The 12,474-nt window shown below is 38.4% G+C and overlaps 1 protein-coding gene across 3 annotated transcripts in view; it reads right to left on the bottom strand.

Annotated features, from left to right (window-relative positions):
• Nucleotides 1–12,451, bottom strand: part of BBS4 (Bardet-Biedl syndrome 4) — a 46,498-nt gene extending 34,047 nt beyond the window's left edge. For all 3 annotated transcript variants that reach the window (XM_052646556.1, XM_052646555.1, XM_052646557.1), the window contains exons 1-2: nt 12,422–12,451; nt 2,893–2,944 (exon numbers count right to left, since the gene is read on the bottom strand). Coding sequence is in view for 2 of the 3 variants with exons in the window: in XM_052646555.1 (XP_052502515.1) it covers nt 2,893–2,944; nt 12,422–12,445 (76 nt within the window). In the remaining variant the exon portion in view is untranslated. The remainder of the gene's footprint in view (nt 1–2,892; nt 2,945–12,421) is intronic.
• Between the last annotated feature and the right edge of the window lie 23 nt (nt 12,452–12,474).

Below are 12,474 nucleotides of genomic sequence, written 5' to 3'. Positions count from 1 at the left end.
TGTAAGAGGGCTCCCTTTCCTCCACACTCTCTCCAGGATTTACTATTTGTAGGCTTTTTAATGATGAAGACTCTGATCAATGTGAGGCAGTACCTCATAGTTTTGATTTGCATTTCTCTAATAATTAGTAATTAGGAGCATCTTTACATGTGCCTGCTGGCCATCTGTGAGACATCTAAAGATTGCACAGTGAAATATGGAAGCTTTCTGTTCAAAATACTACCCTGATTTTTAATCTGTCAAAGTTCACTAATCCTTAGGGCTGATTTTTTCCTGTTTTCTTTATACTTCCCTATGTTTTTCAAATTTCTATAAGCTTATGCTGATTTTCTCATTAGAAATTAAAAGACACTTACTCCTTGGAAGAAAAGTTATGATCAACCTAGACAGCAATATTAAAAAGCAGAGATATCACTTTGCCAACAAAGGTCATCTAGACAAGCCTATGGTTTTTCCAGTAGTCATGTGTGGATGTGAGAGTTGGACTATAAAGAAAGCTGAGAGGCGAAGAATTGATGCTTTTGTACTGTGGTGTTGGAGAAGACTCTCGAGAGTCCCTTGGGCTGCAAGGAATTCCAACCAGTCCACCCTAAAGGGGATCAGTCCTGGGAGTTCATTGGAAGGACTAATGTTGAAGCTGAACGCCAATACTTTGGCCACCTGATGTGAAGAGCTGACTCACTGGAAAAGACCCTGATGCTGGGAAAGATTGAGGGCAGGAGGAGAAGGGGACGACAGAGGATGAGATGGTTGGGCGGCATCATCGACTCAATGGACATGGGTTTGGGTGGATTCCGCGAGTTGGTGATGGACAGGGAGGCCTGGCGTGCTGCAGTTCACGGCGTTACAAAGAGTCGGACACGACTGAGCAACTGAACTAAACTGAACTATATTTATATATGAATCGCACCCCTGACACTGTGCAATACAATGGTATTGCAAATGTGTAAAATGGTTGCCCAAATGCAAAGCAACCTTAGCTGATTAACAGAAAGATCCAAATCAACAGATTTTATCTTCCAGACATTTCACTTGGCCCTGTTCACATACCTGGAATATTCTATTTAGTCCTAAATGCTCTACTTCCAAGATGGCCAACAAATTTCACTATAGAGCCAAAGCAATAATGGCAAAAGAGTTCTAAACTCTCACATGCAAAGAGTTGAAACTGGAAATGTTTAACCTTCAGAAGGATGGACCTAGGGAATACACACTGCACTTTAATTATTTGCTTATATTCCCTATGCCCTGAAGACTGTCAATTCCCTGAGGGCAGAATCCATGCCCTATTTATCTGTGCATTCCAAATACTTGGACCCTGCTAAGTACTCACATGTATGAGGGGTTCAGGAACAGGAAAAACTAAACTTTAATACCAGAAACCAGAAAGTGGTTGCTCTGCAGTGGGGAAGGGAGGAAGAACTGACTGGAAAGGGCACTATGGCACTGCTTAATTTTATAGCATACTTGTCAGATATGTCCCTTTTCCAATAGCTATAAACTTTTCATCTCATTAGCCTGAATTGGGCATGGGCCAATTCTTGATTGGTGTATATTAATTACAATTTTCCTGGACTGGAAGTCAACTGAATCACACGGCATGACCCTGGAGGAAGTATGAAAAGAATAATGGAGGGATGATTACAATATCCACAAGTCCCAAATCACCCTACTGATTAAATGAACAGATATCACAGCAAGAAGATTCTCATGTCCAGTGAGACATGTGTTTAAATTATTAGCAATGGGGACTTCCCTGGTGGTCCAGTGGCTAAGATTCCTTGCTCCCAAATGCAGGGGCCCTTTGATCCCTGGTCAGGGAACTGGATCCCACATGCCAGATCCTGCACGCCACAACTAAGACCCAGTGCAGCCAAATAAATACATACAAATATTTTTTTTAAAAAAAAAAGAGCAATGATGTTAGACATTGGCAGAATTCATCTAAATTTCACAAATAATCTACATCGTAGATGTACTGTTCTTTCAGTGAAAGCTGTTCCCCCGCCCCCCAAAAAAAGACAAAACCCTTTGAAAATAGATTCCTGAAAGTTAATTTTTCCAACAACTTGTTAAAAGAATAACAGAAATGCCCCCAAGTAAACACTTTATTAACAAAATCAAAACTCTTAGCAAACAACAGGAGAATGCAAGCTGCAAAATGGCACATAGCCTAGTGACTATAACTTGGGCATGCAAACAAGAGCAACACACAAGGCCCTGGGCAACTCACACCCCTTCCATGTTTCCTAGCAGATAATAAATAAATGAACAAACAATAAAACAGATGGTCTCTCCTGCTAAACAAAAAGTTCAGGTATTTTCTAAGGCCTTGGAAGTAGATAAGACACCCAGTCCTTTAGAACTGGGTGCACATGGAAGAACATCCAGTATAGTCACTGACAAACTTGATGCAAACCCTCCTAAGACTTCCTAGGTTAACAAATGAAGAACTCTTATTCCTCTGTATAATACGTACCTCTATTGAATTTTATTTTTTTAATTAATTAATTTTTTGCTGTACCTTACAGCACCTTACTTCCCTGATCAGGGATCTAACCTGGGCCCCCGGCAGTGAAAGCGCTGAGTCCTCACCAAGTTAGGCTTCCCAGACTTTTTATAAAACCTCACACTTATTCAACACACATATACATGAGATTATCTGAGGCCTGATCTGTACTATAGGAACTTTATAGTGGTTTTTCCACAAGCAGAAAGATAGTACACATTTATATATTAAAATAAAACCCCATTCAACATACTTTTAGGTAAAATCAATCCCCTAATATCTAACAACTTCACAAAATGAAAGCTAGATATGGCAGAATAGAAAAATCAATAAGACAGAGAAATCTGTGCAAATATACAGACGCAATGAAATTATATACAGACCTTTTTTCAGCATGGGTTTTTGAGATTCAGCAGACACAGGAAGCTGAGTTCTCTGAAATGAAGAAGCCTATGTTAAAGTATCACCATAAATCTTGCTAGCTTAAAGAAGCATTCGAATAAAAATCATCAGCTCTCCAATCATGCAAGTAATCTATTAACTGCATAAAAGTACAAAGAATTATTTTGAATATGGTTTGAAAACCAAATGTCACGTTGTACTTTTGCTGTCCCAACTATTAATAATGCATATTTATTATATATACTTACAATGTGCATTTACTATATAGAACTGTAATGCATGATATAAAGTATACAAATAAATGTGCTATGTTCTTAGACATAAATATTAGTATTACACTTAATGCTATACTGCTTTGCACCCAAACCAAAAAAGTGACAATAAGAGGAAGCTTATAAGGTCATCTACACAGAGATGGTCTAGCACGCAATTCTAGGATGGAATATTTTTAAAAAGCCATTATTTAATATCATAGACACACTATTTTATACTATAACTTGGCAGAAAATCTTCAAATGAATTTTTTTTTTTTAAATCTGGCTCCCATGTTGTGTCTAAGAAGCTTCCCAGGTGGCACCAGTGGTAAAGAACCTGCCTGCCAATGCAGGGTATAAGTAAGAGATGCAGACTCAGTGTGGGTCAGGAAGAACCCCTGCAGGAGGGCATGGCCACCCACTCCAGTATTCTTGCCTGGAGAATCCCATGGACAGAGGAGCCTGGCAGGCTGCAGTCCAGAGGGTCGCACAGAGTTGGACAGGACTGAAACGACTTAGCATGCATGCATGTTGTACATAAGCAAAAATAATGGCTGAAAATTTCCAGAAGTAATGAGACATGCTAATCTTTAGATTCTGGATGCTCAACCAATTCTAACCAAGTTAAATGAAAATAAATCCACACTTAGATACATCATAGGACCTCGGCAGTGACAATAAGTTCTTAAAACCAGCCAAAAGAAAAAAACGTATCACCAGATTATCTGCAACAAAACGACAATTAGACTGACAGGTGACTTCTCAACAATTAAAAACAGAAGATAATATCATTGACATTCTAAGAATAATTAGAATTAGTACCTTACCCAAGAGTAAAGTACTAAGTAAAGTGAATATTAACCTAGACATGAGATCAGCAAACTATGGCTCACAGGTCAAATCCAGCCTATGTTTATATGGCCTGCAAGCTAAGAATGACTTTTACATTTTTCATATTAAAAATTTTTTTAATATTTTAGAACACATGAAAATTATATAAAATTCAAACTTCAGTGTCTACAACCAAAATGTTATCAAAACAGTTACACTCACATGTTTACATTATTGCCTATGAATGATCTCCACTATAAGTACATACTTGTCAGAGAATATATGGCCCATGAAGCTCAAAATATTTATAACTGGCCCCCTAAAAAACAGTTTGTCAACTCCCAAAGTGTGAACTTTTACACCAATCAAAACTAACATTCAAGAACAATGGCAAAATTTAAAAGTCTTTCAGACAAAATTTGAGTTTTTGTAATTTCTAAATAAACTTTTAATAAACATACATTAGGAAAAAGGAAAATAATCTCAGAAGCAAGGAGCGGAACAACTAAAGAAACTGGTAAAATAAAGTATAAGCATCTACTTACTGAATAAAACAAACAAAAAGTATAATTTGTGGGGCTGAACTGAGATATACAAAAACTAAAAAACTGAACAATGGCATAACTGGCAGAAAGCAATGGGTAATGAAACATTTGATGATCCCTCTATTATTCAGATTTAAATATGAACTTTAAGTTAAATATATATTATTTTAAAAATTTGAATACTCTCTTAAGGAAGATGAAAGTCAGAATAGGAGAAAAAAGTGAAATTCTCTAGTTAAAGACAGATTGCCAGAATTGTTTTTTTTTTTAATCTAGATATATGCTATTTTGTGTAAAGAAACATCTAAAACAAAAGGGCAAAGGAAAACAAAGTAAAAGGGAGAATAGATACACCAAAAATACAGAGGCAAAAAGGAAAAGTACTAATATTAACATTTAGACAAAATAGACTTCAAGAAAAAAGCTTCATCAGGAAAATGAAAACAAATTAAAACAGATTGAAAACTAATATGGAAAGGGCAAATTTTAAAGCCTTTAAAAAAATACATAGGGTAGGGAAGTCTTCAACAAGATATAAAAGCACAAACCAATTAAGACAAGACATAAACATTCAACTACATTGCAATTAATAACTTCTGGGGACTTCTCTGGTAGTCCAGTGGTTAGGACTTGGTTATTTCAGTGCTGTGGCCTCAGGTTCAACCCATCAGGGAACTAAATAAGACCCCCTGAGCTGCGCAGCACAGCCAAAACTAATAACTTCTGTTCCAAAAAGGAAGCAAAGACTGAAGACTGAGGGAAGATATATGCAATACAAAACAAAGCTAAAAAAGACAAGTAACAGGCAGTAACTCTAAGTACTACAAGTCAGTAAGAATAACAAATATTGAGGTAGAAAACTGAATAAAACACAAGACCTAGGCACTGCAGAGAAAAGGAAATGAAGACAACCAACAATACTAATTACTAATCAGGGAAATGTAAATTACTATCATTTAAGATTTTATATCCACCATGTTGGCAAAATTTAAAGCTGTAACTATAACAAGGATGTGAGCAATGGGAACTGGTGGTAGAAGCATAAATAGCTACAATCATCTAAAAATTTCCCATAAGCTATAAAGTTAAAGATGTATGTAGCCCATAAACCAGCAATCAATCCATTTCTAGGAATACTCTGGGGGAAACTCTTAGATCAGGAGACATATACAAAAATATTCATAGCCAGGTCTGAGATACTAATAAATTTTGCACCCTTAGTACTTCAGTTGCCTTACCCTAGTCCTAGCCCTGTTCACAGCAACATTTTTTTTCTTTTAATTAAAAACCAGAAGGGAAAAAAAAAACAAAACATTAAACTCAAGGAAACACAAAGTAAAAAAGTCCTTGCCAGGTGTTATAGGATGAATATGGTCTAAGGATCTAATGTATAACATGGTGACTATATTTAATAACACTGTACTGAATAACTGAAATTTGCCAAGAGAATAGAATTTAACTGTCCTCATACACAAAACAGGTGATGGGTGTGTTAATTAACTCGATGAGAATCCTTTCACTGTGTGTGTGTGTGTGTGTATATATGAAATCATCACATTGTATAAATACATAACAATTTTTTGTCAATTATACCTCAATAAAGGTGGAAAAAAATCAAAAATAACCCAAATCTCTATCTAACAGAATGGACAAGTAGCATTTCCCTATAAGAATATACCTCATAGCTTTAAAAAATGAAAAAACATTAATTAAAAAAATCAATATATTGTTTAAGGATATTAAGTATAATAAAAGCTATACTGAAAACCAAAGAATAACATAAAATTAAGGAACGAGTTCATTTCTGATTAAAAAAAGAGGAAAATGCAGCAGCAAAGAGACATTTAGGCAAGTTTGTTTTTAACGACTCATTTCTTAACATGTGAAGTGTAAGTTTTCATTGTAGAGTTGACATTTTAACAACAAGGGTTTGAATTCTGAGGGTCCACTTATATAAAGATTTTTTTCAATAGTAAAAATATTAAATTTAACATTTAAATTTCTGTATGATTTATATATTAAATACTTAATATTTATATATATTGAATATTTATAGTAAAAATATTGAGTATATTTCAGTAGTAAAAACATAAACATATCCCAAGACTGGTTAAGTCTACAGATGCAAGGGAGCTAGGGATAGACAGGGCCACTGCAAATTAGACTTAGATTTTCAACTGTGCAGAGAATAAGTGCCCCTAATCCCCATGGTATTCAAAGATCAACAACACTGTTCTTTAAAACTTTTAATAACCTTTTATTCTTTCCTAACAACCAAAAAAAACCTCAAAATAAAAAAGAATTTATAATTTGTTCTTTGAGTTATTTTATTATCTTGATAGAACAAACATAGAAAACTTAACTAATAAACGAAACAATCCATTTTTTAATGGGCAAAAGACTTGTAGAGACACAAGATATGGATCAATAAGCACATAAAAAAGTATTCAATATCATTATTCATTAGGGAAATACAGATTAAAATCACAATAACCACTACTACACATCCACTAGATGAGCTAAATTCTAAAAGGTTGACAATACCAAGTGTTAACAAGGATGTGAAAAAACTGAATTCCTCATACACTCACTGCTCATAGAAATGTTAAATAGTATAGTTTAGCCACTTAAGGAAACAGTTTTAGGTTTTGTTTCTTTTTAAAGCATAAGCTTACCATATAACATAGCAATTACTCTCCTAGAGAAATGAAAACACAGGCATGCAAAGATTTGTATGCCAATAATCACAGTGATATTATTCAAATAGCCAAAAACAGGAAACAATCTAAATATCCATCAATTCTGCTTAGAAATAAAAAGTTACAAACTTTTACCGTTACATACAATATGAATGAACCTCAAAATACATGCTAAGTGATTCCATTACATGAAATGGTAGAAAAAGCAAAACTGTGCAGACAGAAAGCAGATTAGCCATGTGCTGGCGTTAGGAGTATACTTGTAGTTAGGTCTTAAGGGAACTTTCTTGAGTGATGGACATAAGTGAATGGTAGTGACAGCTGTGCAACTATATAAATTTACTAAAACTGATCAAACTGTACACTTAAAATAGATAAATGTTATGGTATGTGTATTATACCTCAACAAAGCTGGCTCAGTTCAGTTCAGTTCAGTCGCTCAGTTGTGTCCGACTCTGCGACCCCATGAATCGCAGCACGCCAGGCTTCCCCTGTCCATCACCATCTCCCGGAGTTCACTCAGACTCAGGCCCATCGAGTCAGTGATGCCATCCAGCCATCTCATCCTCTGTCGTCCCCTTCTCCTCCTGCCCTCAATCTTTCCCAGCATTAGGGTCTTTCAAATGAGTCAGCTCTTAGCATCAGGTGGCCAAAGTATTGGAGTTTCAGCTTCGACATCAGTCCTTCCAAAGAACACCCAGGACTGATCTCCTTCAGAATGGACTGGTTGGATCTCCTTGTAGTCCAGGGACTCTCAAGAGTCTTCTCCAACACCACAGTTCAAAAGCATCAATTCTTCGGCACTCGGCCTTCTTCACAGTCCACCTCTCACATCCATACATGACCACTGGAAAGACCATAGCCTTGACTAGACGAACCTTAGTCAGCAAAGTAACGTCTCTGCTTTTGAATATACTATCTAGGTTGGTCATAACTTTTCTTCCAAGGAGTAAGCGTCTTTTAATTTCATGGCTGCAGTCACCATCTGCAGTGATTTTGGAGCCAAAAAAAACCCAAAATTTTTTTTATCTAACTGGGATTTTTTTAACTTTGGGGAACATATTAATTAGAGAGTCTTAAATGGTCAGAAAGCACTTTCATGAGTCAGCAGTGCTTCTTTCTGCACAAAGTAGAATTAAAATAAATTACAATTTTTTGAGGAGTCTCTTTCTCAAAAGATCTTCCAGGACATTCTGCAATACAAAGGATTCTCTTAGCCCACTCAATCTCATTCATAACTGGGAGATATATATAGTAAGTTCCTTACTTTTTTTTGGTTCTTCCTTCATCTTTAAGTAGCTCTATGATTATTTATTCATCTAACATTCATGTTAGATGATATATGCTATCACTTGATATACGCTAGGCACTATATTTGAGCAAGTAGTACCAAGTAGTAATTCTTGCTTTCTGTTCTGAAAGGTTTAATCTTGTAATTTACAGGAAGAATGATGGGTATTTACACAAATACACCAAAAAAAAAACAGGAATTAGGGAGTTATAAAAATGTTTTTAAATATAAAGCAAGGAAACCAGAGTTATTCACTTGTTTTGTTAAGCTCTCTAAACTATTATATATTCTTAAATAAGACAGAAATATCAGTCCCCAGTTCTCCTAAGGAACAAGTAATAATCCTTAGTAGTTTAGGTAGTATATTAGAATTTCTGTGTGTCCCACACTGGACTAGTTATACTTCATTTTGCTGGGATGTCTCCTAGCCTCAAGGTCTTTGCTGCAGAATTCTTAGATTTTTCCTTAAAAATGTGTTCAAAATTCTGAATTTTAAGTCTTTTCATCTTCTTTCCTCCTCTATAAACGCATATCTACAGATCTACATGTTTTTCCTTTGCATCACAAAATTAACCACACAAGATGGCTGGATAGCATCACTGACTTGATGGACATGAGTCTGAGTGAACTCTGGGAGTCGGTGATGGACAGGGAGGCCTGGCATGCTGCGATTCATGGGGTCGCAAAGAGTCGGACACGACTGAGCGACTGAACTGAACTGAATATATCCCTGTTAACAACAGGCCCAACATGGGGTCATGTTTGTTTGCTAAGCCCCAAGTCACCAAATCGAAACTTAGTTTCAGCTCTCCCAGAAATGGAATCTTAAACCAATCAGGAGTCCTCTGATCAGCACTGGTTATATACTATAACTGACACACCTCTGCCATCCCCTGAAGGAAAGTCCACCTTGCCATAACCAACCCTCTTTTTGTCTATAACTTCCTTGTTCCTGCTTCCTTTTGCCTATGAAAGTATTTTATTTTGTACAGCTCCTCAGAGCCCCTTTCTGTCTCCTAGACTGGATGCTATATCACTGAATAAACCCAATATAATTTTTAAAATTTACTCTGAATTTTCTTAAACACCCCACTCCACAACTAGTTTTTACTTAAATATACACCACAGAAACCCCTCCACATCAACATATATAGTTCGGACATTCTTTTTAATGGCTGCATAATATTCCTTGGTATGGGACTATCAGAAGTCATCCATTACCCTGCCGCTGCTGCTGCTGCTGCTGCTGCTGCTGCTGCTGCTGCTGCTGCTAAGTCACTTCAGTCGTGTCCGACTCTGTGCGACCCCAGAGACGGCAGCTCACCAGGCTCCCCCGTCCCTGGGATTCTCCAGACAAGAACACTGGAGTGGGTTACCATTTCCTTCTCCAATGCATGAAAGTGAAAAGTGAAAGTGAAGTTGCTCAGTCGTGTCCGACTCTTAGCGATCCCATGGACTGCAGCCTACCAGGCTCCTCCGTCCATGGGATTTTGGAATTCACTCTGTTTCCAGCTTTTTGCCACTATAAACAGTACTGCAAGGAATACCAGTGGACCAGGTGCTTATGGTTTGATTTTATTTCAATATGATACAGGTGGAAGTGGCATGGCTAGGTCCTTTTAATTCTATTACAAGGTGCCATATAACTTCCAAAAAAGATAAAAATTCAAATTTCCATTCAGCCCTAACCTGAAAGATGAGTTATTATAAATTTAACACTGCTAGCAATAAATTTGATAATAATGAAAATGATTAACTTGCAGCCAAAGTGCTAAATCATATCAAAATAACCATTCTCTTTAATACACTACCAGGGATTCAAACACATACACAGTGCTATACATAAAATAGATAAGCAACAAGGATTTACTGTATAGTACGAGGAATTACAGACTTCCCTGGTAACTGCAGCCATGAAATTAAAAGGCGCTTACTCCTTGGAAGAAAAGTTATGGCCAACCTAGATAGCATATTCAAAAGCAGAGACATTACTTTGCCAACTAAGGTTCGTCTAGTCAAGGCTATGGTTTTTCCTGTGGTCATGTACGGATGTGAGAGTTGGACTGTGAAGAAGGCCAAGTGCCGAAGAATTGATGCTTTTGAACTGTGGTGTTGGAGAAGACTCTTGAGAGTCCCTGGGACTGCAAGGAGATCCAACCAGTCCATTCTGAAGGAGCTCAGCCCTGGGATTTCTTTGGAAGGAATGATGCTAAAGCTGAAACTCCAGTACTTTGGCCACCACATGCACAGAGTTGACTCATTGGAAAAGACTCTGATGCTGGAAGGGATTGGGGGCAGGAGGAGAAGGGGACGACAGAGGATGAGATGGCTGGATGGCATCACTGACTCGATGGACGTGAGTCTGAGTGAACTCCGGGAGTTGGTGATGGATGGGGAGGCCTGGTGTGCTGCGATTCATGGGGTTGCAAAGAGTCGGACACGACTGAGCGACTGAACTGAACTGAGGGATTCAAAAGCATAGGACAATTCTGCCATCACACTCATATTCTGTTCACCTGCAATGAGCACTGAAGAATAAGCTATATTTGCAGCAATGTCATGTTGCTCTTTATACCTTACACTTGAGATTATGCAGCTTAAGTATTTTGTTTTCAATGTCTAAATTTTAAGAACATTAATAACGCGTTTAATTTTAATTCGTAGCTTAATAAATTGCTTTGGGCCTCATGGTCTGTATACAGAGTTTTCTCATTATACTAAAATAATGTGATTTCTCTGAAGACAGACTAGAAAACAAACAGACAGGTATTACTGGCCGTGCTCCTCAGCAGCCAAAACTAAGGTATAAAACAGTCTGTCAAAGACTACTATTTTGCCTCCTATATGTTTAAAAAGGACAATAAATTCCGAGTGGGGTGGCAAAAAAGTTGGACACGACTTAGCCACTAAAACAACAACAAATAAGTCATTTTAACAAATCCGCAGAACATGCTTGGAAATTTAACATTAAAACAAGGGAAACAAAGCTTCACACTTGGAACTCTATAGAAATTAGAGCCAATTGTGAATCTACGCCTCCAAAATAACTACTACTGGGTCATCCTGAATTCAACTGAGTTACTCTGTATTAGCAGTTCTGTGGCGGAGAAGGCAATGGGACCCCACTCCAGTACTCTTGCCTGGAAAATCCCATGGACGGAGGAGCCTGGTGGGCTGCAGTCCAAGGGGTCGCTAAGAGTCGGGCACGACTGAGCAACTTCACTTAACTTTTCATTTTCATACACTGGAGAAGGAAATGGCAACCCACTCCAGTGTTCTTGCCTGGAGAATCCCAGGGACAGGGAGCCTGATGGGCTGCCGTGTATGGGCTCGCACAGAGTAGGACACGACTGAAGTGACTTAGCAGCAGCAGCAACAGCAGTTCTGTGGAATTTAATCAACGCTTAACTCAGACCAGCTGAATTCCTATATTTGCCAAACCACGGTCCCGACCCACACGCAGAAGAAAGCTTTCAGGATTTGTCTCACTGCCTAATCCAGAGATTAACAGAAACTGTCTTTGCACAGGTGAGAGTGCTTCCTTCCCTAACCTCGTAAGACAGAAGGCATGGGGCGAGTAAAAAAGCCTTTTCTGATGAAAACCTCCCTTCTCTGTCCAGAGCACCCCAAGAGCAACCCCAGTCCTAGCCCAGGCCCAGAGCTGGAAAGATCTCAGCCGGAATCCAGGCCGAGCAGTTCCCCGGAACCCGACCGCGTCACCCCGCCCGACCCGAGGTGTTCCGGCCCAGCCCCGCATTTCTCCAGCGGCCCCTACATGGGACACAGGCCACCCGCCTACCCGCCTCTCCGCTCTGCTCCGCCCGGCCCGACCGGGCCCAACCCCAACCCCGGCCGGAAGCCCACACACGAAACAGAATCTCGAAGCTCACCGCGGACAGTTTCTCTTCAGCCATCTTAGCTCCGCCCACCGCTGCGAGGCCGG

This window comes from Budorcas taxicolor, chromosome 10 (assembly GCF_023091745.1).
Source record: "Budorcas taxicolor isolate Tak-1 chromosome 10, Takin1.1, whole genome shotgun sequence".
Classification (NCBI taxonomy): Eukaryota; Metazoa; Chordata; class Mammalia; order Artiodactyla; family Bovidae; genus Budorcas; species Budorcas taxicolor.
This window is presented reverse-complemented; position numbering and strand designations above follow the sequence as displayed.